The sequence below is a fragment of a genome, unplaced genomic scaffold (assembly GCF_019419815.1).
Source record: "Pyrus x bretschneideri cultivar Hongxiangsu unplaced genomic scaffold, Pyrus_bretschneideri_v1 Contig48, whole genome shotgun sequence".
NCBI classification, from domain to species: Eukaryota; Viridiplantae; Streptophyta; class Magnoliopsida; order Rosales; family Rosaceae; genus Pyrus; species Pyrus x bretschneideri.
Genome location: NW_025999785.1, coordinates 1,019,023 through 1,045,490, shown reverse-complemented (window position 1 = coordinate 1,045,490; position 26,468 = coordinate 1,019,023). Strand labels below are relative to the sequence as shown.

The 26,468-nt window shown below is 37.1% G+C and overlaps 4 protein-coding genes across 8 annotated transcripts; 3 read left to right on the top strand and 1 right to left on the bottom strand.

Moving 5' to 3' along the window:
• The first annotated feature begins 1,789 nt into the window (after nucleotides 1-1,789).
• LOC125470064 (ethylene-response factor C3-like) lies at nucleotides 1,790-2,909 on the top strand. The gene has a single exon (XM_048568497.1). The coding sequence runs from the start codon at nucleotides 1,872-1,874 to the stop codon at nucleotides 2,616-2,618; it is 747 nt and encodes a 248-aa protein (XP_048424454.1). The 5' UTR covers nucleotides 1,790-1,871; the 3' UTR covers nucleotides 2,619-2,909.
• A 5,136-nt stretch (nucleotides 2,910-8,045) lies between these two features.
• LOC103954366 (ethylene-response factor C3-like) lies at nucleotides 8,046-9,099 on the top strand. Its single transcript, XM_009366179.3, has one exon. It carries the CDS (start codon nucleotides 8,136-8,138, stop codon nucleotides 8,880-8,882), a length of 747 nt encoding a protein of 248 aa, XP_009364454.2. The 5' UTR covers nucleotides 8,046-8,135; the 3' UTR covers nucleotides 8,883-9,099.
• Nucleotides 9,100-14,634: 5,535 nt separating this feature from the next.
• On the bottom strand, nucleotides 14,635-18,411 carry LOC103954365. 3 transcript variants are annotated; one of them, XR_668184.3, is made up of 8 exons: nucleotides 18,118-18,411; nucleotides 17,230-17,373; nucleotides 16,879-16,946; nucleotides 16,722-16,772; nucleotides 16,561-16,620; nucleotides 16,022-16,453; nucleotides 15,384-15,449; nucleotides 14,635-15,069 (listed from the first exon to the last, which is right to left on the bottom strand). XR_668184.3 is itself a non-coding variant. In XM_009366177.3 (8 exons), the coding sequence occupies exons 1-7, from the start codon at nucleotides 18,272-18,274 to the stop codon at nucleotides 15,395-15,397; spliced, it is 972 nt and encodes a 323-aa protein (XP_009364452.2). In that variant the 5' UTR covers nucleotides 18,275-18,411; the 3' UTR covers nucleotides 14,635-15,069; nucleotides 15,384-15,394. The 3 variants fall into 3 exon arrangements, 2 of the variants coding, with proteins under 2 accessions (XP_009364452.2, XP_009364453.2); XM_009366177.3 differs by having other exon boundaries at nucleotides 15,384-15,454; XM_009366178.3 differs by lacking the exon at nucleotides 15,384-15,449.
• A 2,363-nt stretch (nucleotides 18,412-20,774) lies between these two features.
• On the top strand, nucleotides 20,775-25,054 carry LOC103954363 (serine/threonine-protein phosphatase PP1 isozyme 1). 3 transcript variants are annotated; one of them, XM_048568543.1, is made up of 4 exons: nucleotides 20,775-21,239; nucleotides 22,899-23,458; nucleotides 23,620-23,714; nucleotides 23,809-23,996. In XM_048568543.1, exons 1-4 carry the CDS (start codon nucleotides 21,065-21,067, stop codon nucleotides 23,852-23,854), a joined length of 876 nt encoding a protein of 291 aa, XP_048424500.1. In that variant the 5' UTR covers nucleotides 20,775-21,064; the 3' UTR covers nucleotides 23,855-23,996. The 3 variants fall into 3 exon arrangements, with proteins under 3 accessions (XP_048424500.1, XP_048424501.1, XP_009364450.2); XM_048568544.1 differs by having other exon boundaries at nucleotides 20,776-21,239; nucleotides 23,620-23,689; nucleotides 23,809-23,968; XM_009366175.3 differs by lacking the exon at nucleotides 23,620-23,714 and adding an exon at nucleotides 24,719-25,054 and having other exon boundaries at nucleotides 20,782-21,239; nucleotides 23,809-24,084.
• Nucleotides 25,055-26,468: the final 1,414 nt, after the last annotated feature.

Genomic DNA, 26,468 nt, shown 5'->3' with positions numbered 1-26,468 from the left:
GTCAAATATTTTAAGCTTTTGGATCTAAACTAATATTTTTGACTAATATGCATTTAGTTCTCAGAGGTCCTCTAAATAAGGACCTTAGAGCATCTCCACCCTAAATGGAGTTCTTACAACCATATAGTCCCTAAAATAGGGACAAATGACTTCCAATGAGCCGGAATTGAAGTCCTCAAAGTATTTCAATACATAGGAACTCGACGGGTACCTCAACAAAATTCTTAAATATAAGGACTACATATAGGGAGTCAAATAGTGGACTTCATATTAATTTTGAGTGGAAATTGTGTTGCTCCTTATGTTTTTTTTTTTTTTTTTTTTTTTTGAACCAACCCAAGTGGGGCAACTTTCATTTGCCCTTTTCATTTAATTCTTGAAAAATCAACGGTAGAATACTTCAATGAAATGAATAATAATGTGGTAAATTACAAGGAAATCGTTATGGGCACTTTAAAAATCTCATTTTTCATTCCAAATTTTCTATAATTAGAAAAGAAAATACACTTATAAAAAGTGTAGAATAAGATTTTTGAAGTACTAGTAACAACTCCTATTAGCAAAACCATCAACTACTATATTAGCTTTTTGATAAATATGAGTGGTCATATAATTGGGAATTTGCTGCGTAAATACCAATATCCTTGATGAGAGAAAAAATTTGTATGAATATAGGCATCCTGTGTCATGTCTAGGTTATGCAATCCAGGAGGTGTGACACGGAGATATGCAAAATTTTCATATATACTTCTTATAACCCTCCTCCAATGAGTATTTCAAGGTCAATTTATTCATTCTAATTCATTCATCACGCAGCTATTAGGGTTACTGATATTTCATTTTCGAAAATGTTTTATATTCGAATATCGTCTTCCTACCTAGTGATCCAACAAATAAACTGCATAACAGGTACCCTATTGGCGTCAACTTATTCAATAATTAAGAAGAGTTTATAAACCTAATTAATCAGAAAATGTGGTTTAATGTATGGTTTTGGCTTGGGTTGATCTTCTTTTAGATGATCGTTTCCTTCTAATCACTTTGAGCGAAAAGCAGGTATACATACCTTCTTGTCGAAGTTGTACGGAATTAAGTTGGCCATCCCGTTTTAATTTTAGCTAGTGTTACCGGATGGAGTTAAAGTATGTGACAAGGACATGCAACACAACATAGTCCATGTAAGATCCGGCGATGCAAACATATAACTTGCAAGTGGAGGTATGAGTACCGCAGGTAGATTGTCTGCCCTTTGTTTGGATGTCTTTCTCATCTTTTTTTATTTTATGCGGTTACAGTTAAATCACGTTAATATTTTGTATTGATTTTTTTATAAAAATAATAAGATAAAAAATAATAAGAATATAAAATATTGACGTAACTTAACCGTGATCGCACAAATAGAAGGAGATAAAAAAAGCATCCAAACAGGAGGCAGACAATCTGCCTCATGAATACGGCCTCAACCCCAAGAGTAACGTCGCACAATGAAATCATCGGGGCAGACGTCACAAAAATTCTTTTCACTGCTGCAGCCGCCATGTCCATCGTCCTCCCTGAGTCTCTTTGACTCACGTGGGAGCAACCCCTTCCTCCCTTGGTCCCCATTCACGACCGCTTAAATATTATTCAAATAATTAAGCTCTCTTTCTATCCTTTTCACCATTATTTTTATTTAATTTTATATATTTTAAAACATGGGTCCTAATGGGACCTCAATTCCCTTCTCTCCCTATATAAAGTCCTATGCATTCAAAATATTTTTTTTAACCCCAAAACAAACATCACTCGCTGAAATATCCAGTCCAATACGTGTTCAAAGTATAGAGCTAGAAGAAGAAACTCTGCAAATTGTTATTTCTTCCCTGAGTAAGATGGCCTCTTCGTTCTTCCAAAACCCTAATTCTGAATTCTCGTTCGAATCTTCTTCTTCCTTCAACCCTCAAGAATATTTTCACGATGATCCTCTCTCATGGAACATGTTCAACTCTAATGATCATCACAACCAATCAGCCTTTCCCCAGCTACCCTTTAATGAGAACGACTCCGAAGAAATGCTTCTATATGGAGTTCTTGCTGAGGCGCCTTCAGGAGATGGGAACTCATCGGGTTCAAGAGTATCATCCACTCACTCCAAAGACCATGAAGAAGTGAATTCTTCTAGTGCCACTGCTGACGAAGATCAAGTGGTTGCTTATAGAGGTGTTCGGCGGCGGCCGTGGGGAAAGTTTGCGGCAGAGATAAGAGATTCGACGCGAAACGGTGTTAGGGTTTGGTTGGGAACTTTTGACACGGCGGAGGCTGCTGCTTTGGCTTATGACCAAGCAGCATTTGCAATGCGGGGGTCTTTGGCGGTCCTCAACTTTCCGGCGGACGTGGTTCATCAGTCGCTTGTGGAGATGGAGTATGACTTTGAAGAGGGTTCGTCTCCGGTGTTGGCCTTGAAGAGAAGGCACTCCATGAAGAGAAAGTCATCGATGAACGAAAATAATAAATTACTGTACCGTAATCAGCATCAAAAGAACGATGAAGAAGATGATGATCAGTTGGAAAATGTTGTGGTGTTTGAGGATTTAGGCGCAGACTATTTGGAGGAGCTACTCAGTATATCTGAGAGCTAGCTGCACTCCCATACCACGTTACTTGTGTTTTCGGTATCCAACTTTCCGAAGCTATACGTGGAGCGAGCTGTCGTTAATCACATAGGTCCATCATGTGTCAAGTGTTAACCACACCATTTGGACCTGTCTTTTTGTTTTCTATTTTTGGGAAAGTATGTGGAGAAGAATCAGAAGATGACGGTCACTATAGTTAATTACTCCTTTCTTTAATTATACTTAATTCACTTTTTGTAATTGTCTTGTTAATTTTCAAGATAATGGATGAGTAAAGTACTTTTCCATGATCAAGAGTACTAGTGTACGTACGGTTGTTTGCTATTTTAGTCTGAAATATTTGATTAGATTAACTTGGAACAAAGAAGATAAGATTTTTGTTGGTGTTTAACCTTGATTATGACCGTTCGAACAGTTATTAATTAATTAGTTCACATTTGAAAACGGGTGCAATCGCAACCACAGGTTTACATATAGGTCACAAACTCATTTTTTTTAGCAATGTTTGGCTACTCAACGATGAGTAGAAACTCCTACTAAAAAAATTTCACATTTGAATTACAGAGCTTTGTGCTTATCATCAGAACCATTCATATTATGAATCACTCTGAAAAGATTATCTCTGCAAAACAGAATTAAACTAAGATCATTTAGTCAATCTATTGTAATAAAGACATAGACGGTTAGTAGGTGCTTTTACCAATTCTGTTTAACTGGTTTTATATCATTCGATGACTAAAAATAATCTTACTTTTAATTAATTTTTTGCATAGGCAATCTTTATAGAGTAATTTATAATATGAACGGTTTTATCATAAACAAGAAAATCTATAAAACAGCAACGAACATTTTTTAGTAAAACTCCTACTCATTCTTTGAGTAGTCAAGTATTGTTCTCCGTTTTTAACCTCTTACACATTCTTTATTAATTTCCATCTCTTGATTTTCTTCAATTCATTTGATTCATCGGTCGAAAATTGAAAAAAATGTATAAGAGATAAAAAATAAAAATAAAGTGTGTTGGTATTACTGCACAAAAAAGCATGTACATGTGAGTACCCTTGGTGCATGATTTTTTGTTTTTGTTTTATAAAATGCTCGTGCTTCATGATATATTGGTATTGTTGGCTTTTGTATTTTGTAGTATTGAATCTGTGAATAGAGAAGCCAAAACGAATTAGCTAACCTGTGACATCCCACATCGTCCAGAGGAGTGATCCTTATATGTATATTCTCATCCCTACCTAGCACGAGGCCTTTTAGGAGCTCACTGGCTTCGGGTTCCGTAGGAACTCTGAAGTTAAGCGAGAAGGGGGCTAGAGCAATCCCATGATGGGTGACCCACTGGGAAGTTGCTCGTGAGTTCCCAAAAACAAAACCGTGAGGGAATGGTAAGCCCAAAACGGACAATATCGTGCTACGATGGTGGAGCGGGCCCGGGAAGTGATCCGCCCTGGGCCGAGATGTGACAATTTGGTATCAGAGCCTAACCCTGGCCGTGGTGTGCCGACGAGGACGTCGGGCCCCTAAGGAGGGTGGATTGTGACATCCCACATCACCCAGGGGAGTGATCTTTATATGTATATTCTCATCTCTACCTAGCACGAGGCCTTTTGGAAGCTCACTGGCTTCTGGTTCCGTAGGAACTCCGAAGTTAAGCGAGAAAGGGGCTAAAGTAATCTCACGATGGGTGACCCACTGGGAAGTTGCTCGTGAGTTCCTAAAAACAAAACTGTGAGGAAATGGTAAGCCTAAAGCGGACAATATCGTACTACGATGGTAAAGCGGGCCCAAAAAGTGATCCGCTCCAGACCAGGATGTGACATAACCCACGACAGTTTCATGTTCTCGACCTTTCTCATGTTAAGTTATGTGTCAAAAGAGAAGCCAAATTTGCATATAACGATAGTATATGGTCAAAACATGGAAGAGTACTAAGTTGACCGAGTCGCTAAATTGGATGCAGCATGCATGGGAAACTTTTAATCCTTTTTTATGAAGTTGTGATATTCACACTTATGTGTCAAAAGAGAAGCCAAATTTGCCAGATCATCCTGTGTCAACTTATATAACGATAGTATACGGTCAAAACATGGAAGAGTACTAAGTTGACCGAGTCGCTAAATTGGATGCAGCATGCATGGGAAACTTTTAATCCTTTTTTATGAAGTTGTGATATTCACACTTCTCTTGTTACTTTTTACACACTTTTTAAATTTTAATTGTCAGATAGAATAAATTAAAAAAAAATCAAACAGCGAAAATTAACTAGAAGAGTGTATGAAGTAAAAATAGATATAGCACCACCCTTCTTATTAATAAAAATAAATAAAAAAACACTTTTAATTCTTCATTCTCCTAAGTATTAACAAACGAGGAAGAAACCGACTGGATTTTTTTTAGGGTTCGTTCGAAAAAACTTTTAAAATTACTGGAAGCGCTATTGGAAAATATCTTTTGATTTCAAAAGTACTCGAAATGTTTTTATAAGAAACATCAGTTATGTGCTTATTGCAAGAACCACATCAAATGCTTTTCCATGACTCAGTTGCATTTTTATTAAGGATTGGTTCCAAAATATTTTTACTAAAACGCTTTCAATCATTTTAAAAACATTTTTAAACGATACCTTTATGTTTAGGATGACTATTAGTTGATATTTTTGTAAAGCCATACTAACCATGTGATGTCGGATCCAACAGGATCTCTTTCGGATTCTTTTAGTGAGAATTTTGAGAACTTATGAATCGTGTCTGTTTATCGTACATCGTGCGGTCAATTTTTGTCAAGTACTGTTTGTTTTTAATTTTAAATAAAAATATTTAAAATGATTTATGACCGTATAATATACGATAAACGAACACGATTCACGAATCCTTACAAAAAGAATCCGACAAGGATCCGAATTCATGTCAGATACCCAATTAACCTGGCGCCCCTTTGACCACTTGAAGGTCTTCGATCGATGGTGCTTTGAATGATTAAGAAGAAAACAATGGCCTGCAGCAACTATCTCACTCGAGGGTTGAGGCAAAGCAATGGCAGTGGGAGTGAGGATCCTCTTCAGATTCTCACATCGTGTTTGTTCATTATACATTGTACGGCTAGTTTTCATCAGGTATTAATTATGTTTAATTTTAAATAAAAATATTTAAAATGATTTTTGACCGCACGATATACGATAAGCATATACGATACAGGAATTTTTGATATCCTCACAGAGAAGATCCGAGAGAATTTTCATTCATTTGTAATTTGTATTTGAGGTCAAAACCTTGTTATATTGTCGGCAAGCAACAAGTGGGAAAATCAACTAATCAAATCAAGCAACACAGCCATGGCATTTCAGCGAGATGTAGCAACCCTGCTTTTTATTTTCCTGATTTTTCTTATTTAAATCTCTTCGGATTTGTAATTGGTGCTCGCTCCTCATGCAGTTCTGCTTTCTTATTATGTTTCTCTTTCCTTTGATCTGGTTTCTTGGGCTTATGTTATCATGTGTTAGAATCTCCATATATTCGTGTTATCATGTTTACAAGAGATTGTCTTATATGGAATAGATTCATCGATAATACAAGGTTACGTGAAGAAAGTCTTACATATGATTTTGTATTACTAGTTAGGGACACTACAATTGTAATCTCTATCATGTTACAAGCAAGAAATTTTTTATTATGACGAGAATACGGGTGGTACACCACGTGTTTTTATGTAAGTAGTGAGAAATTTTATTTTTTAAGTTATTAACTTTTTAACGTACATATCCTACTATTTTTATAATGATACATGGTGTACTATCCCGTATGCCGGCCACACTGAAAAATCTCTCGTTAAGACATTACGCTAATTTTACCATCTTGGGGTTGGGCACTCCGTTGCGTGATTGGCCTTTTTGGTTGGGCCTTGCAATATAATAAATAAAATACACAAAATTAAGAGAAGGAACGTTTCAGTATACGTAAAGAGTCAATCAGTGTTCTTTTAGAAATATCAAACACAAAATTAACCAAACAAATCAGAAACATAGATAACTGGCTAGCATGGTGTAGAAGAAGTTGAGGGCATGCGTCGTGGTGGTGGAGGATGCCGGCAAAGCTTAACACTGGTTTTTTGAGGTGCAGCAGGGGCAACCATATGGACCTGTCTGTCGTGTGTCAGAGAAGGCGGCGTTCTAGGTCCAGTTCTCCGGCTGAACTTCACCTGTTGTCTGTTGTAACCAGCTGCAGAGAAACCACCAACTATATTTTTCAACTCCAAGCACCGTACTTGCATCCTCTGTCTCTATATATCTATGTATGTCTATATATCTAAAAAGCCGGAAGTTCCGTTTGACTCAATTTTCAATAAATTCAGACTCCATTCTTTTAAGGTTTGCAAACTCTTTATTTAACAGTAAGCTATGAGCAATATTACTTAATTAAATAAATTGTAGCGATAGTTCTTTAACTAAAAATCTATTACCATTGGTCTCTTAACTCATCAAAACGTGTGTCTATAGTCCTTTTCGTCAACTCCGTTAAAATTCTGTCAAAATAAGTAATGTTGGAAGGACCATTGCTATAATTTGGTTGAAGTTGAGAGATCATTGCTCTTATTGAGTTGAAGTTGAGGGACTTTTTATCCAGTTGAATTAAAGTTGAAGGACTATTGATATAATTTTTCTTATTTGATTTTCCATATTTGTCTCTTGATTTAATCTCGCGTGCATAACACGTGACACATATGACAGAAATTCTATCGGAGTTGACGAAAATAACCGTAGCTGCACGTTTTGATAAGTTGGGAGACCAATAGTAATGAATTTGTAGTTGATGGACTAGTGCTCCAATTTGATTAAAGTTGAGGGATCAATGCTACGGTTTACTCTACTTAATTTCTTAGTTTTAGCAGATCACCTTATAACGCATATCACGCATGCACAGACAATCCTGTTTCTGTATATTCTATGAATCGCAAACTGAGAAGTGAGAAGGAAGTAAAATAACATGGCTGAAACTTCAAAAGTGCTTCTTGAAAAAAAACGCTCTTATAAACCAAAAGCACATTATAAGTTTCTTTGCCAAATGTATAGCTAAACAGGGGGCAGACAATCTGCCTCATGAATACGGCCTCAACCCCAAAAGTAACATCGCACGATGAAATCATCGGGGCAGACGTCACAAAAATTCTTTTCACTGCTGCAGCCGCCATGTCCATCGTCCTCCCTGAGTCTCTTTGACTCACGTGGGAACAACCCCTTCCTCCCTTGGTCCCCATTCACGACCGCTTAAATATTATTCAAACAATTAATCTCTCTTTCTATCCTTTTCACCATTATTTTTATTTATTTTTATATATTTTAAAACATGGGTCCTAATGGGACCTTAATTCCCTTCTCTCCCTATATAAAGTCCTATGCGTTCAAAATATTTTTTTTTAACCCCAAAACAAACATCACTCGCTGAAATATCCAGTCCAATACGTGTTCAAAGTATAGAGCTAGAAGAAGAAACTCTGCAAATTGTTATTTCTTCCCTGAGTAAGATGGACTCTTCGTTCTTCCAAAACCCTAATTCTGAATTCTCGTTCGAATCTTCTTCTTCCTTCAACTCTCAAGGATATTTTCACGATGATCATCTCTCATGGAACATGTTCAACTCTAATGATCATCACAACCAATCAGCCTTTCCCCAGCTACCCTTTAATGAGAACGACTCAGAAGAAATGCTTCTATATGGAGTTCTTGCTGAGGCGCCTTCAGGAGATGGGAACTCATCGGGTTCAAGAGTATCATCCACTCACTCCAAAGACCATGAAGAAGTGAATTCTTCTAGTGCCACTGCTGACGAAGATCAAGTGGTTGCTTATAGAGGTGTTCGGCGGCGGCCGTGGGGAAAGTTTGCGGCAGAGATAAGAGATTCGACGCGAAACGGTGTTAGGGTTTGGTTGGGAACTTTTGACACGGCGGAGGCTGCTGCTTTGGCTTATGACCAAGCAGCATTTGCAATGCGGGGGTCTTTGGCGGTCCTCAACTTTCCGGCGGACGTGGTTCATCAGTCGCTTGTGGAGATGGAGTATGACTTTGAAGAGGGTTCGTCTCCGGTGTTGGCCTTGAAGAGAAGGCACTCCATGAAGAGAAAGTCATCGATGAACGAAAATAATAAATTACTGTACCGTAATCAGCATCAAAAGAACGATGAAGAAGATGATGATCAGTTGGAAAATGTTGTGGTGTTTGAGGATTTAGGCGCAGACTATTTGGAGGAGCTACTCAGTATATCTGAGAGCTAGCTGCACTCCCATACCACGTTACTTGTGTTTTCGGTATCCAACTTTCCGAAGCTATACGTGGAGCGAGCTGTCGTTAATCACATAGGTCCATCATGTGTCAAGTGTTAACCACACCATTTGGACCTGTCTTTTTGTTTTCTATTTTTGGGAAAGTATGTGGAGAAGAATCAGAAGATGACGGTCACTATAGTTAATTACTCCTTTCTTTAATTATACTTAATTCACTTTTTGTAATTGTCTTGTTAATTTTCAAGATAATGGATGAGTAAAGTATTTTTCCATGATCAAGAGTACTAGTGTACGTACAGTTGTTTGCTATTTTAGTCTGTAATATTTGATAGATTAACTTGGAACAAAGAAGATAAGATTTTTGTTGGTGTTTGACCTTGATTATGACCGTTCGAACAGTTATTAATTAATTAGTTCACATTTGAAAACGGGTGCAATCGCAACCAAAGGTTTACATATAGGTCACAAACTCATTTTTTTAGCAATGTTTGGCTACTCAACAATGAGTAGAAACTCCTACTAAAAAAATTTCATGTTTGAATTACAGAGTTTTGTGCTTATCATCAGAACCATTCATATTATGAATCACTCTGAAAAGATTATCTCTGCAAAACAGAATTAAACTAAGGTCATTTAGTCAATCTATTGTAATAAAGATATAGACGGTTAGTAGGTACTTGTACCAATTCTGTTTAACTGGTTTTATACCATTCGATGACTAAAAATAATCTTAGTTTTAATTAATTTTTTGCATAGGCAATCTTTATAGAGTGATTTATAATATGAACGGTTTTATCATAAACAAGAAAATCTATAAAACAGCAACGAACATTTTTTAGTAAAACTCCTACTCATTCTTTGAGTAACCAAGTATTGTTCTCCGTTTTTAACTTCTTACACATTCTTTATTAATTTTCATATCTTGATCTTCTTCAATTCATTCGATTCATCGGTCGAAAATTGAAAAAAATGTATAAGAGATAAAAATAAAAATAAAATGTGTTGGTATTACTGCACAAAAAAGCATGTACATGTGAGTACCCTTGGTGCATGATTTTTTGTTTTTGTTTTATAAAATGCTCGTGCTTCATGATATATTGGTATTGTTGGCTTTTGTATTTTGTAGTATTGAATCTGTGAATAGAGAAGCCAAAACGAATTAGCTAACCTGTGACATTCCACATCGTTCAGGGGAGTGATCCTTATATGTATATTCTCATCCATACCTAGCACGAGGCCTTTTGGGAGCTCACTGGCTTCGAGTTCCGTAGGAACTCTGAAGTTAAGCGAGAAGGGGGCTAAAGCAATCCCATGATGGGTGACCCACTGGGAAGTTGCTTGTGAGTTCCCAAAAACAAAACCGTGAGGGAATGGTAAGCCCAAAGAGGACAATATCGTGCTACGGTGGTGGAGCGGGCCCGAGAAGTGATTCGCCCCGGGTCGAGATGTGACAATTTGGTATCAGAGCCTAACCCTGGCCGTGGTGTGCCGACGAGGACGTCGGGCCCCTAAGGGGGGTGGATTGTGACATCCCACATCGCCTAGGGGAGTGATCCTTATATGTATATTCTCATCCCTACCTAGCACGAGGCCTTTTGGAAGCTCACTGGCTTCGAGTTCCGTAGGAACTCCGAAGTTAAGCGAGAAGGGGGCTAGAGCAATCCCACGATGGGTGACCCACTGGGAAGTTGCTCGTGAGTTCCCAAAAACAAAACTATGAGGAAATGGTAAGCTCAAAGCGGATAATATCGTACTACGGTGGTGAAGCAGGCCCAAAAAGTGATCCGTCCCGGACCGGGATGTGACATAACCCACGACAGTTTCATGTTCTCCACCTTTCTCATGTTAAGTTATGTGTCAAAAGAGAAGCCAAATTTGCCAGATCGTCCTGTGTCAACTTATATAACGATAGTATATGGTCAAAACATGGAAGAGTACTAAGTTGACCGAGTCGCTAAATTGGATGCAGCATGCATGGGAAACTTTTAATCCTTTTTTATGAAGTTGTGATATTCACACTTCTCTTGTTACTTTTTACACACTTTTTCAATTTTAATTGTCAGATAGAATAAATTAAAAAAGATCAAACAACGAAAATTAACTAGAAGAGTGTAGGAAGTAAAAATAGATATAGCACCACCCTTCTTATTAATAAAAATAAATAAAAAAACACTTTTAATTCTTCATTCTCCTAAGTATTAACAAACGAGGAAGAAACCAACTGGATTTTTTTTAGGGTTCGTTCGAAAAAACTTTTAAAATTACTGGAAGCGCTATTGGAAAATATCTTTTGATTTCAAAAGTACTTGAAATGTTTTCTATAAGAAACATCAGTTATGTGCTTATTGCAAGAACCACATCAAATGCTTTTCCATGACTCAGTTGTATTTTTATTAAGGATTGGTTCCAAAATATTTTTACTAAAACGCTTTCAATCATTTTAAAAACATTTTTAAACGATACTTTTATGTTTAGGATGACTATTAGTTGATATTTTTGTAAAGCCATATTAACCATGTGATGTCGGATCCAACAGGATCTCTTTCGGATTCTTTTAGTGAGGATTTTGAGAACTTGTGAATCGTGTCCGTTTATCGTATATCGTGCGGTCAATTTTTGTCAAGTACTGTTTGTTTTTAATTTTAAATAAAAATATTTAAAATGATTTCTGACCGTACAATATACGATAAACGAACACGATTCACGAATCCTTACAAAGAGAATCCGACAAAGATCTGGATTCATGTCAGATACCCAATTAACCTGGCGCCCCTTTGACCACTTGAAGGTGTTCGATCGATGATGCTTTGAATGATTAAGAAGAAAACAATGGCCTGCAGCAACAATCTCACTCGAGGGTCGAGGCAAAGCAATGGCAGTGGGAGTGAGGATCTTCTTTAGATTCTCACATCGTGTTTGTTTATTATACATTGTACGCTTAGTTTTTATCAGGTACTAATTGTGTTTAATTTTAAATAAAAATATTTAAAATGATTTTTGACCGTACGATATACGATAAACATACACGATACAGAAATTTTTGATATGCTCACAGAGAAGATCCGAGAGAATTTTCATTCATTTGTAATTTGTATTTGAGGTCAAAACCTTGTTATATTGTCGGCAAGCAACAAGTGGGAAAAGCAACTAATCAAATCAAGCAACACAGCCATGGCATTTCAGCGAGATGTAGCAACCCTGCTTTTTATTTTCCTGATTTTTCTTATTTAAATCTCTTCGGATTTGTAATTGGTGCTCGCTCCTCATGCAGTTCTGCTTTCTTATTATGTTTCTCTTTCCTTTGATCTGGTTTCTTGGGCTTATGTTATCATGTGTTAGAATCTCCATATATTCGTGTTATCATGTTTACAAGAGATTGTCTTATATGGAATAGATTCATCGATAATACAAGGTTACGTGAAGAAAGTCTTATGTATGATTTTGTATTACTAGTTAGGGACACTACAGTTGTAATCTCTATCATGTTACAAGCAAGAAATTTTTTATTGTGATGGGAATACGGATGGTACACCACGTGTTTTTATGTAAGTAGTGAGAAATTTTATTTTTTAAGTTATTAACTTTTTAACATACATATCCTACTATTTTTATAATGACACATAATGTACTATCCCGTATGCCGACCACACTGAAAAATCTCTCGTTAGGACATTACGCTAATTTTACCGGGCACTCCGTTGCGTGATTGGCCTTTTTGGTTGGGCCTTGCAGTATAATAAATAAAATATACAAAATTAAGAGAAGGAACGTTTCAGTATACGTAAAGAATCAATCAGTGTTCTTTTAGAAATATCAAACACAAAATTAACCAAACAAATCAGAAACATAGATAACTGGCTAGCATGGTGTAGAAGAAGTTGAGGGCATGCGTCGTGGTGGTGGAGGATGCCGGGAAAGCTTAACACTGGTTTTTTGAGGTGCAGCAGGGGCAACCATATGGACCTGTCTGTCGTGTGTCAGAGAAGGCGGCGTTCTAGGTCCAGTTCTCCGGCTGAACTTCACCTGTTGTCTGTTGTGACCAGCTGCAGAGAAACCACCAACTATATTTTTCAACTCCAAGCACCGTACTTGCATCCTCTGTCTCTATATATCTATGTATGTCTATATATCTAAAAAGCCGGAAGTTCCGTTTGACTAAATTTTCAATAAATTCAGACTCCATTCTTTTAAGGTTTGCAAACTCTTTATTTAACAGTAAGCTATGAGCAATATTACTTAATTGGGTAAATTGTAGCAATGGTCCCTCAACTAAAAATCTATTACCATTCATCTCTTAACTCATCAAAACGTGTGCCTATAGTCCTTTTCGTCAACTCCGTTAAAATTCTGTCAAAATAAGTAATGTTGGAATGACTATTGCTATAATTTGGTTAAAGTTGAAAGATTATTGCTCCTATTGGTGTTGAAGTTGAGGAACTTTTTATCTAGTTGAATTAAAGTTGAAGGACCATTAATATAATTTTTCTTATTTGATTTTCCATATTTGTCTCTTGATTTAACCTCGCGTGCATAACACGTGACATATATGACAGAAGTTCTAACGGCGAAAATGACCGTAGCTGCACGTTTTGATAAGTTGGGGGACCAATAGTAATGAATTTGTATTTGATGAACTATTGCTCCAATTTGATTAAAGTTGAGGGACCAATGCTACGGTTTACTCTACTTAATTTCTTAGTTTTAGCAGATCACCTTATAACGCATATCACGCATGCACAGACAATCCTGTTTCTGTATATTCTATGAATCGCAAACTGAGAAGTGAGAAGGAAGTAAAATAACGTGGCTGAAACTTCAAAAGTGCTTCTTGAAAAAACGCTCTTATAAACCAAAAGCACATTATAAGTTTCTTTACCAAACTTATAGCCAAATATTGATAGGGAATATGGAGTAAGTGCTAGTTAACACCAGCACGTACTTAGGTGCATAACTTTAATATCAAAGATGATGAAGGACACCAGAGGAGATAGGACCCAGCATTTGAATTAAGGTGCTGAACTGAAGCTACTGCCTTCTTCAGCAAGGATGAACTGAATCTCCAGTAGTACTGCAAACATTGTATTTAAAAACATAACTTATTAAGGCACACCTTAACCGCGTCGATCCTTTTGTTATGAATCTCTCTTTCTATGACGACATGGTGGTGGTGATGCCCGCGATGGTGGTGGTGGTGGTGGCGGTGGCAGTGAGGATGGCAGTGGTGGTGATGAAAATGGGGGTGACGGTGGAGCTGATGGTGGTGGAGCTAATGAATCTGATAAAGATGGTGGCGGTGGAAACATTGGTGTCTGCGTCTGCCAATGAGCAGGAGGAGGAGGAGGCGGTCTGGTGAAATGGAACTGGCGGCTACCGTGACTGAGTAGAGGAGGAGGTGGTGGAGATCGACTACGAATGAGATAGGGCAGAGAGGAAGCTGCTTCAGAATGAGTGGCCACATTCATCAACACTAATAAACTCATCAACAACAAAAAAATACGAAACATACATTTGTACTAAGGTCTGTTGCAAATACAAGAAGCCAGCTCACACTTCTTATAACTAAAGGACTATTTGTCAAACCTATGGCTGGAAAGCTCTATCAAACGAAAGCAACTTACATAGTACGGGACACCTTCCCATGTTAGGAAGTCCTCCTTACTAACCGATCGATCATACAAACAATAATTTCCACACAAAACCTAATGGAAAATATTGGATTCACTTAGAGTTTCACACAAATGAAAAACTGGAAAAGGAATAAATTCTGTATAAGTTGCACAATGCCAAATACCCAAATGCAATTTTTCAATTAAATTTTCCCCGAATTTCAGCACTTTACCACAATCCAACGCACTAAACTACATTTGTAGTTTTTAAAAACGATGAATGCTACTAAATTACTTGGTACTTAATAGTTTCGAAGGCAAAAAAATTGGATCCAAGAAGGATACCAAACAACCCCGTACTTATCTCGTCACCCTAAACTAAACACAAACCATTCCTAGCTACAGATTACAGATACAATACAATGCAAGGATGTAGAAAAGCATATTCCAAGTTGAAGATCCACTTTGCCATAACATCTTGCTGCTGCAAGCAACGCATGATATTTGCAACAGAGTTCCACCTTCGAAGAATAATTGAAGAATCATCATGGCTTCATCACTCTCACCCACCGCTGCAGCAAAAATGTAAAAGTCATTGACAAAGTCTTCAGGTCAGGCTATTCACAGTTGTTATTATTAAGCGAAAAAAGATGGCATCACACACGCCATATATTATCATGTTTAACGCATCCTGACCATTATCATTAGGTTACTAAAAATTGGATACTAGAGCTAGGGTATGCTATGCTTGTCAAAAAGAGCTAGGATATGCTTAATAAATCCACATATGACAAATATCACTTACAACAGCCTCCTTTTCCTCTATAAGGATTTTTTTTTTTTTGTTTTTCTTTCAGCCAAGAAGTTTTGGGGCATCGATTCTCACCAATGTTTGCATTACTCAAGCCCAAAGCCTCGCTTCCGCTTTGTGCGCTCCCCTCTAGGCTGACCGCTGCCCTACCGTTGCATTGTTTTTTAAACCAAGTAAGAACAATCTATTATAGTTCCATTCCATGTTCAGTCCACAACCACAAAATTCTATGCAGCCTTGTAATAATGCCTTTGATTAAAATGACCCAACCTCAAATCAAATACTACATCCAACTACACTAAATACAGAACCAGATTTACAGATAAATCCGATTTTGTTTTTGTGCCGAAAACTGAGCACATTTTGGTACTACCAGCAATTGAATTATGTATAATTAAAAAATATGTTCATATGGCAGGGTAAGAAAGACTAAGATACAAGTAGAGACTAAAACACTAGTGATGCAGTACAATGGAAAGATAGCAAACAAAGTTACGTGTCAAATTGTTATATTTTAGTTTGTTCTATTGAAAGTACTTGTCAAGGTCATGCGTACAAATTAAATCAGAATGAAACTTGACCTTCTAAAATATTAAGTGATTGATCAGACTAGTTAAACTAGATTCACTTCACACACAATTATCATAATGGAAGCCATGCGTGCATGCACTTGTTTCATACGAGTCCAAATGAAGAAACTGCATACAGCATACCTTAGAAGATGCACCAGGTTGAGGTCTCAAACCTCCCGAATAAGGTTGGCTGTGGCTGCCGATTCCCTCGTGCTCAATGGGACTTATTTGCTCCTTGTCATTAGGTGTCAATGCCCCCTTATTAGAGGTCTTACTGAGGTTAGCAGATGGCATTGTATCCTCATCAACAGATTGACCCTTTAATGGAAGGGTCGTTATAGATGTCGGTGCATCTTGAACTTTCTTGGAGAACTGTGTAGCTGCAGCACGGGCACCAGCTATGGCTGCAGTGAGACTCGATGATATCTCAACTTCAGATGTTCTAGATACAGGGACATGCACAGAGATAGATCCTGGTTTCAACGAAAATGGATCTTGTGGATTTGGAAGTGGAAACTTCACTGGAAGGGGACTATTAACTGGGGAAAGACCTCTAATTGCACCTTCATATATCTGAGACGGATAAATAAGTAAGTTAGGTCCATTAAAAACAGTAGCACAGAGAGAGAGAGAGAGAGAGAGAGAGAGAGAGAGAGTAAATTTTTGTGCACAATAAGCACCTTCTTTTCCAAGTTATAGACACCTTGGTAGCCACGCATCTCAAACGGAACTAACAGTTTCTGCAATAATTGAAGAAATAAAAGCTTAACAATATCTGATTTTTACTTCTTCCAAATCATAGGATTTGCCAGAAATGGAGCAATGGAAAAATAATACATACCTGTGGTTGCTCACAAAGCCAACACATATCAGTTAATGCTTCCAACCTCACCTGCGTGTGAACTAAATCAGTCAGAGCTTAATCAACACAGTCTCAGAACCCATGAAACCATCACAACATCATGAATCAAACAGTCATTAGTAAAAAGGTAGCCCACCCCTTCAGGTACCATCTCCCAGGATGCAAGTTCTTCGCGTCTAAGACATCCAACCACTTCGACACACCCTATCTCAAAGATAAAACCATAATTTGTCAAAATTTGTGTGTGTGTGATGTCTAGAGAAAACCACCTAAGCAAGGAAGACAAAAATGAAATAGTTTCGTTCTTTTAAGTTGAATTAAGATTGGTCAAAAAGAGCACACAACCGCCTCACCCTCAGAATGTTATTTATCCTCCCTGACCAAACACTGGAGATAAATTCATTGGGAAGAAACTCAAGATGTATTTATGCAACACATGCACAAAAACAAGAAGCATGCATCAAACAAAGTACCAAACTTGGAATACCTAAAAGTCTTGAAACCGGATAATGTTCCGGAAATTTAAGATCCGTGATTCCATCAACTGCATAAATTTCCCTGTAAAATTCTTCCATTGCTTTAATTGTAGCCTCATCAGGAACCTTACCAGCAGCATGAATCCAAAGACGGCCTTCAAAAGACAAATTCAAGGCTTTAGAAAAATGCACATCTCAGTCAAAATTAAAATAACCATAACAAGAAGAATCCAATAACAACTATCACAACAAAAAAAGATCAAAACTGAAGAACAAAAGGAATAACTCAACTAACACTTGATATTCCGCATTCAAATTTAACCGACGAATCAATCTTTTGCTCAGAAATCAAACTCTTATAAGTCAAAAACTTGCTTCTCTAAAAAAATAAGATCCAAACTTTGCAGCTTACTTAAAGTTTCTACTTGTTCAGTTCCCAGCTAACAAAAATTCTAGCACTCCCAGTTAACGAACTAGCTAGCAAATAACAGACCACATTCTCAAAAGTTCAATACTTTATACTCCAACATCAAAAAGTTAAGACTAAACCAAAAGGCTATCAGAAATTTGAACTGAATTCGGAGATTTTAAGGTAAATTTCTCACTCACTCACTTTAAGAACTAGCTAGTAAATAACAGACCACATTCTCATAAGTTCAAAACTTTATGCTCCCACAGCAGAAAAACATAAGATTAACTCGAAAGGGTATCAAAAATTTGAACTGAATTCGGAGATTTTAAGGTAAATTTCTCACACTCCCACTTTACGAATTAGATGGTTAATACCAGACCACATTCTCAGAAGCTCAAAACTTTACACTTCAACAACAAAAAACATAAGATTAAACCAACATGGTATCAGAATTTTGAACTGAATTCGAAGAATCTAAGGCTGAAACCTCTGATAGGGGAAGGCCAGGACCTGCCCTCGACGCGCTTGATGCCATAAACCAGCAAAGAAGCCCATGGTTGGTGCATAGTCAAACATGGGTTTCTGTAATTCCCAGAAGAAGCATGTCCTCCTCCTCCTCCTCCTCCTCCTCCTCCTCTTCTCATCTCTGAGATTCTTCCGATGGGACTTCGGCCGTCTGATCTGATTCTCGCGCCGCTTTTTCAGTTAACTGGAAAAAGGTTCTGTATTGATGAGTTTCAGGCGACAGTGGTAAATAATGGATGTGTCTTATTCGGTCGGTCAATTTCGTCACGTAATTTTAATTTGACGAATTTGATTCTGGTGCTATTTTTGTTAGTTAATTTTAGATAATTCATTAGAGAACTGTTAAATTGACAGGTGTTAATTACACGTGTGAGAATAGAAATTTAACACTGTAAATCCATCAATTCACGCAAGATTCAATGGTTGACGATGACTCTCCCACGTGTAATGCACATTTTAATTTTAACACCTGTTTCATAAATTATTTAAAATTGACAAACGAAGAAAAACACAAAGGCCAATTTCGCCAAACTGAAAACATGGAATCAAATTGCGCCGTAGGGCAAAAGTAAGGGAGCTAGACGTAGACGTATTGTATTACCACCCGCCCGTATCGCACAAGTCATCGGACTTATCCATTGTAAAATAATAACCGCATATGAGCCTGCGGAAGCTGAGGATTTCCTAGAAAGATGAATGTTTTGCTTAATTTTCTCTTTAGTATTTTAGATGTATGCTACAATGCTTCTCTCAATCTCATGCTGCGGATTGTTGGTTATTGTGTCAATTCATATTTGGTGAGTTTCAAATATTTCCATTGTACGGATTATATATGGGGTGGATCCGTGACACCATATTTTTACACAAGATTTGACACAAATCTTAGGACTGGTTTGGTATTGCTGTGCTTTGAAAAAAAGTTGTTTCTGCTGTGCTGTGAGGATAAGCAGCTGTGAAATAAAGCAACAGAGTGTTTGGTAAACTTTTTTGTAAAAGTGCTTTTGGAAAGAAAAAAAAACAGTATTATAGTGTTTGGTAAACTTTTATGTAAAATAGATGTGAAAAAAGCCGGTTTTTCAAAGCTGGATTTTGCAACTTTTTTTTGCTTTTTTTCACCCAAAACTGTGAAAAAAAAGCTGAAGTTGAATGTTTACCAAACAGAAAAACAGCTCCTAGCTTTTGTTGATACCAGCTTTTTTCAGAATCACCTTAGTACCAAACCAGGCCTTAGTACTAGTTTGGTACTAAGGTGCTTTTATAAAAAAGTGAGTATTAAAAAAAAAAAAAAAAAGCTGAGCTAAAAAATGTGTTAAGTAAACACTTAAAAACAGCTTATTTTCATAGTTTTGGATGAAAAAAAAGCTGAAAATGTGAAGCATAAAAAATGAGCTTATTCTCACAGCACAGAGAAGCAGTTATTTTTCAAAATACAGCAATACCAAACCAATCCTAATCATTGGATTATCCCACTATCAATTGTTGAGATTTAGCATGATAATTGCGTAAAACTCACCTGAATACTCTAGTTCCATTTGTTGAGTTTGTTTGATGGTTTCCAGTGACTTTATCAAGTTGGATATTGTCCTTGACATAGTGACCAGCAGTTGTGCTTCCATCTCCGGACGCGATACTATAATTGCAAAGCATATCTGCCTTGCAATCATGAAGTTTACAATTGAATGAGGAAGTGCAGAACTCCTGATCAGATGTACATTGTAAGCTTAAACTGTATCACAATAACAATAACGATAAGTGCTGTAGAGACCATCGAAAGATTACATTCACCAAAAGGGATTTACCCATCATTCCATTTGCAAGATCAAACAAAGATGATTGCTTTATTGAAAAATCATTTTTGGGTTAGAGACAAAGAAAACTAACAAATATGTAATTCAAATGGTAAAAATATCGGTCTTTGTACTCAAGGTCGAGGTTATGTGTTCGGTTGTCTTTTTAACATCCAGTAAATTACTTTGTAAATTTTCCATTCAATATGGTATCAAAGATACACTTTTAAAGTCACATAATTATTATTTATTTCTACTCAATCATCTCCTCATTTAAAAGAGCACAACCATACACACTGGAATGAATGGTTGTCTTGATTCTTTAAGAATTGGGAAGGTAAGAAATTTCTTAAGAAGTTACACAATTTTTCTTTAATAGTTTGGAGACAGTAAATATTGTTTTAAAAGTTAAACTACTCGACAGGCTGAGCTACTGAAGACAAACCCTTAAGTACTTAAGGGATGTGCTATCCACACATCCCATTTTACTTCTCACACACCCTTTGATAATTTATGTTCGTTGATCTTCTTGAATTCATCTGATCCGACAACCAAAAAAAAAAAAAATGTGAGAAGTAAAATGAGATGCATGGATATCACATCCTGTACTTAAAAGCGAATAAACCTAAGTTCCGAAAAATCATGTCTTCTACCAAAACAACACTTTCATCTTGTTGAAGAAAACAAAAGGAAACCCAAAAACAAGAAAAATAATCTTAAATAGTTCACTCCTCAATCAGTTGACAAAAGAACAAATATACACACACTATATATATATATTATATAATATATACATATACATAATTATTTTGTGCAAAAGTTTAAAGTTTAAAATTTAAAATTTTGATTAGGAAATAAATTAAGGATCACCCATTTCCTCCCAGTCGCTCTCTCTCCTTCCTCTGCTCAGAATACACCACTCCCTCCAACACAGAAACGGCATCCTTTTCCACAGAAAGCGACAGCCAGAAGAACCCAACCCACCAAATCCCCCACCCAAAAGTCTCTTGCTTTTCTTTCACTCCATCTCTTCTTCTTCATCATCTTCCCTTTCTTCAAGTTTCAGTCTTCCAGTTTTCAAACGAACCGTTGACTTTGTAGTCGTTGACTAGCTCCTGTGAAATGGACCAATCGGTTCTGGACGACATAATCAACCGACTTCTCGAAGTCCGAGGCCGACCCGGGAAGCAGGTCCAGCTGTCGGAGTCGGAGATCCGGCAGCTCTGTCTGGTGTCTAAAGAAATCTTCTTGCAGCAGCCTAATTTGTTAGAGCTTGATGCACCCATCAAGATTTGTGGTATGTTTCTCTGCAAAACAACCTTAATTTCTTCCTTTAATTTCGAATTTTAGTGATGGGTCTTGTTCTGTGGGTTGGAATTAGTTGGGGTTGATTGGAAAGTTCGGTTCTTTGATTTGTTTAGGTTGTGTGAACTCATCTTTTGGGGAAATTTTAGACGTTTTTGTTTCTGACCGATGTTTGTTTTTGTGGAATAATCCGTGAAAATCGGTGTGTTGTATGGCAAAACATTCATCGGAGTATACAAGTCATCGAACTGTTCCATTTCGGATTGTCATTTGATAAATTAGTGAGCCGTACTTTGATAACAAGGGCGACCCCAAGCCAACAAGGCTCCTGGCTTTGCGAGGGTCGGGGGAACGTCAGCCTTACCCTTGCTTTGCAAAGATGTTGCTTCCACGACTCGAAACCGTGACCATTCGGTCACAAAGAAGCAACCTTTCCGCTGTGCTTTAATGTTCGGGGTAATTTGTTTGAGGTCGCACAATATGTTCAATACTAGGTTGGATCAGTCGAACATTTTGTGCTTTGATAATTGCGAAGGTTGTCCTGATTTTGGGCACGAATAGCTTAATTGGAACAATTTTGGATGATTCGGTTACCAAATGTTTACAATTTGGTAAACCTTTTTAACATTTCAAGTATTGGGAATGTTCGGACCGTGTTAATTATGTGTAGAATTGCATTTGTACAAAATATTGTATCATAGACTTTCGACTTTTTTTGCCGAAAGGATATTGTAGGAGTTCGGATGAAATAGTGAGCTTGACTGCAGTGTCTGCTTTATGCTCATGTCAAGTAATGTAACACTTATGTTCTTGTTAAAAACGCAAAGAAGATTGGGTATGTAATCATTGTGCGTGCGTGTTTATATATCTGTGCACGAGAGCTTAGTGGGCTACATTTTCTGAAGTTCGGATATGTTTTTAGATGAAAGGTGACCTTTCTTTATGATATTGGAGGGGTGTTGCATAAAATTATGATACCTGCACACAAGGTCGATAACATGAAAGATGGAGGGTGTGTAAATCCATCCTCCTCACAGAGGTTTTGAGTTTCATATGTATAGCCAATTGCTCTTATTTTCTTATTCTTATTTCATCGTTCATTCAAAGTTTGTTATTGACTAAAAAAAAGAACGAAGTAATTGATTATTAATCACCTTATGATAAAGTAACTTAATTTGTAAAATGTTAGTTGGTAATTCTAGTTTTGCAGACTATGTAAGTTACGGAGATATGTGATCTTGTCTGAATTAATTTGAGGGATATGAAAAGCGGGCATCCGGCATTGAAAATTAATTTGTTGGAAGATGATGGGAAGCTAAGTTTATGGGTACTCTGAATAATATTAAGAACTTAATCTTGCAACCGGAAAAACCTAATCTAGATAATTGCGCTCGGAATGTTATGGGGTATTATATTCTAGTAATGAGGTACATGACTTCTTTGTGAAAGCTCATAATTTGTGCTCATTTCATCATCTCGTGTCTTGGAAAGTTGAACAGATCAAATAATGTAGAAAGATTCAGTCTGATTGCTTAAGTTCAGATGCCTTTACTGATATTCTTATGTCTTGCCTACTTTTTCATGTAAATGACTTTAGCTTTCGACGATTTAATTTCATGAATTCTTAAAAGTGAACTGCTTATCGTGTCAGGTGATATACATGGTCAATACTCCGATCTTTTAAGGCTTTTCGAGTACGGTGGACTACCTCCTAAAGCCAATTACTTGTTCTTGGGGGATTATGTGGATCGGGGAAAGCAAAGTTTAGAAACAATATGTCTTCTCCTTGCATTTAAAATAAAATATCCTGAGAATTTTTTCCTCTTGAGGGGAAACCATGAATGTGCGACTATAAACCGTATATACGGATTTTATGATGAGTGTAAGAGAAGATTCAATGTGAGACTATGGAAGACATTCACAGATTGTTTTAACTGCCTTCCAGTGGCAGCTCTGATTGATGAAAAGATTCTCTGCATGCATGGCGGTCTTTCTCCTGACCTGCATAATTTAGATCAAATCAGAAATTTACCACGGCCAACAGATGTACCAGAGACAGGTTTACTCTGTGACCTTCTCTGGTCTGATCCCAGTAAAGATGTTCAAGGTTGGGGAAGGAACGACCGTGGAGTTTCGTTTACATTTGGTCCTGACACGGTGACGGAGTTTCTTCAGAAGCATGATTTGGATCTCGTTTGTCGTGCTCACCAGGTTTTCTTGCTTGGCCTTTTTTTGGTTCAGTTCATATCCTCTTAACATACACTTGCAGGACTGTATGTACCTGTGGGAGCCAAACATCACTTCCTATCTGGGCTTTTTCGGTCGCGGGATCTGTGTGGTTCTAATTTCTTTTTTACGTATTTTTAATCCAGAGAAATTGTCATCTCTTTGGTATAAGAATGAAGCCCCTGGCATTCCCAGACCTCCACTGCTGGTGTAGTGGTATTGGCAAATGTTGCTTCTTTCTGTACAGTCTTGCACTGACTATTGAGGATGTGAAATTTTAAATTGTTTTCGTGCCTTTAGAATAATTAGTTATGTTTTCCTTTTATCATTGACAGGTTGTGGAGGATGGCTATGAGTTATTTGCCAACCGCCAACTTGTGACGATATTTTCAGCACCTAATTATTGTGGGGAATTTGATAATGCTGGTGCCATGATGAGTGTGGATGAGACATTAATGTGCTCTTTTCAAATACTAAAACCTGCAGATAAAAAGCCAAGATTCAATTTTGGAAGCATGACTACAGCTAAGCCTGGAAATACATCGTCTGGGGTTAGCGCTTTTGCGAGCACAGCAACAGCGAAGCCTAGGAACACAGTTACAGGAATCAGGGTAATTGCAACCTTTTACTCAAGAAACGAAACTTTGTTTTATGAAGGAAGCTTTAGATGGCATGTTAGACATTTACAGCTTGAATTTTCCACTAGTTTGCTCGTGTCACATCATATTGGTGTCTGATGGCTTTCGCTTGCAAGAAAGCCACTACCATGCTTGCTTCTTTTATTCCGATATTGCAAGATGATTTACTATGATTATCATTGTAACAAAAAAAAAAAAAATTATGTTCATAAGATGTGCATTCTTCTTTTCGAATTTGGTAGATAACATGTAAGCAAATGCGTTCACTTCTACACTATGTTTGGTCTTTCGGATTTGGTAGATAAAAAGATTTGTTTTCTGTTTAAAATTTCAAAGTTCTCATCTTGCTCCTACGAATTATATTCTGTTGTAATTCGTTTCCAAGAGTTCTGATTGGTTTCCCCTGCATCAGCTTTAGGACCATCATTCCGGTTGGATGTTCAAAGGCAGATATAAATTTTGTGGTTTACAGTCTGATTGATTTATTTGCGTATGTAATATCCCGGTGGTTTATTCTTGATGCATCTCATTCATTACCTTACGAATCTGTATGTCAAGGAAGCATTTACGGATTTTGATCAAAATGTACATTTTGTTTGGCTTGCAGTCCATGATGCCCAGGTAAGATGTTTGATTTGGCGGAGAGGGAAGGTGCCGAAGCCCAGTTTGTATCATGATCGAGCCAAGGGTTCCATCGGGAAGCATGAGAACCAACTTAATTTCACTGTAATCACTAGAAAATAATGCAGAATGGTATAAAGTTGGGTTAGAAGGTAGAAGGCTGTGTATCTTCTTCTCTTCGTCCTTGTACACTAGTTGGCTGCTATGAATTATTAGTCTCTCCGAGGCCATGGAAAATGTCAGAACAGCCAGATGCCTGTGATGAAATTCGGGAAAATTTTCCGAGTCTTCTTGTTAACAAAATATCTCTCTTGCATGTTCACTTACTATTTTTCATCCTTTAATTTTTCTTGGACGCTCTGGGACTTGTAGCTCTAGTGATTAAAAGTAGCGAAGATATTTTTGCACGCTCGTTTTCTCTCCTTTTACACAATGTTTATGTCAATAACAAATCAAATGAGAATCAATTCATAGAAACTAATATAGGTGTTCAAGGGAGAATGATCAGACGACTCTATTTAGTGGGATAAGCTTATAAGGATTGGTTGTTGTTTAGAAGGAGAATGAAGTGCAGAAATCATTTTTTCCTAAAATATTTACTTCTGCCAAATAGTAGAGAAGATTAGGTGTTCGAAGGCTTATGTTTATTTCCATCATTTAAGTTGATGAGAAGTGCTGAAGATTAGGTGTTCAAAGGCTTATGTTTATTTCCATCGTTTAAATTGATGATAAATGCTAAGAAGACTCTTAAAAGTGGGTCTCCGACTATCCATGGACTTTTAGAAACCTCACAATTTAACGTTAATTTCCGTACTAATTTTATAAAATATTTTGCAAAAAACATGTGATAGCAGAGAGTGAGAATCCCGTCAAATCTGCCGGTGCTGGTGCTGGTGCTGTGGGGGAGCCTTCAAAGTGAACATCTTGTGGAGAAGGATATGGAGACGGTAGGATCCATTCATCTCTCACCAACAGGATAAAGACTGTTTTAACTGAGACAAACAGATAATCTAACTCCAAAAAAAGAAAAACTTTCATGCACGCGTTGCATGAAAACATGTTTCTCACATTCAGGTCATTTTCTACTCACATGTTGTAGCCAACGTGAGCAACATGTTTCATGCAACGCTTGCGGAAAAATTTTTCTTCTAAAAGAGCTCTGGCTTCAGTCACGCGAGTTGGTGGCATGTAGAAAACCGTAAGATTAGAAGTCAAATTGCACAGAGTCTACTTGTTTGAGTCATCTGAAGAGAACCTTCTAAAATGTTACGTGGGTTTACATATAGACCTTAAATAATGATATGAGGTCTCAATTATTGTGTGCATGGGACACAAAGCAGGAAAATTGGGTTGTGATGTTTTAGAAACATAAATTGGGTTTGTTATACTTGTAGTCACGCTAAGGGAGTACTAATGCGATACAAATGCAAACACATAACACTACAAAACGATGACCAAGTTGTACAGGTGGTCCACGATGACCATGTAATAACGACACTGTATGAAGATTAGGGTTTAGAATTTATAGAGAGAACTCTGAATTTAAATCGTCTGTATATTTTTCAAAATTAATCGACAATAGAGAGAAAATATCACGATTATTTAAATCAATGATGTAAAGATTTTGTTTACGATGTGAAATATGTAATTCAGTATGTTTGATGATAGAGTAGATTTAAAAAGATTAACGTTGTTCGATTCATTTTTTTGGTGTAAAAAAATAACAAAATAAAATC

Excerpts from the sequence above, each read along its gene's own strand:
- LOC103954363 (XM_009366175.3), top strand. The coding sequence starts at position 21,065 with ATGGACCAATCGGTTCTGGACGACATAATCAACCGACTTCTCGAAGTC. Across the intron at positions 21,240-22,898 it reads TGCACCCATCAAGATTTGTG|GTGATATACATGGTCAATAC; the intron begins GTATGTTTCTCT and ends TTATCGTGTCAG. Across the intron at positions 23,459-23,808 it reads TCGTTTGTCGTGCTCACCAG|GTTGTGGAGGATGGCTATGA; the intron begins GTTTTCTTGCTT and ends TATCATTGACAG.
- LOC103954366 (XM_009366179.3), top strand. The coding sequence starts at position 8,136 with ATGGACTCTTCGTTCTTCCAAAACCCTAATTCTGAATTCTCGTTCGAA.
- LOC125470064 (XM_048568497.1), top strand. The coding sequence starts at position 1,872 with ATGGCCTCTTCGTTCTTCCAAAACCCTAATTCTGAATTCTCGTTCGAA.
- LOC103954365 (XM_009366177.3), bottom strand. The coding sequence starts at position 18,274 with ATGAGAAGAGGAGGAGGAGGAGGAGGAGGAGGAGGAGGACATGCTTCT. Across the intron at positions 17,374-18,117 it reads CTGGCCTTCCCCTATCAGAG|GCCGTCTTTGGATTCATGCT; the intron begins GTTTCAGCCTTA and ends TGTCTTTTGAAG. Across the intron at positions 16,454-16,560 it reads TCTATAACTTGGAAAAGAAG|ATATATGAAGGTGCAATTAG; the intron begins GTGCTTATTGTG and ends TATCCGTCTCAG.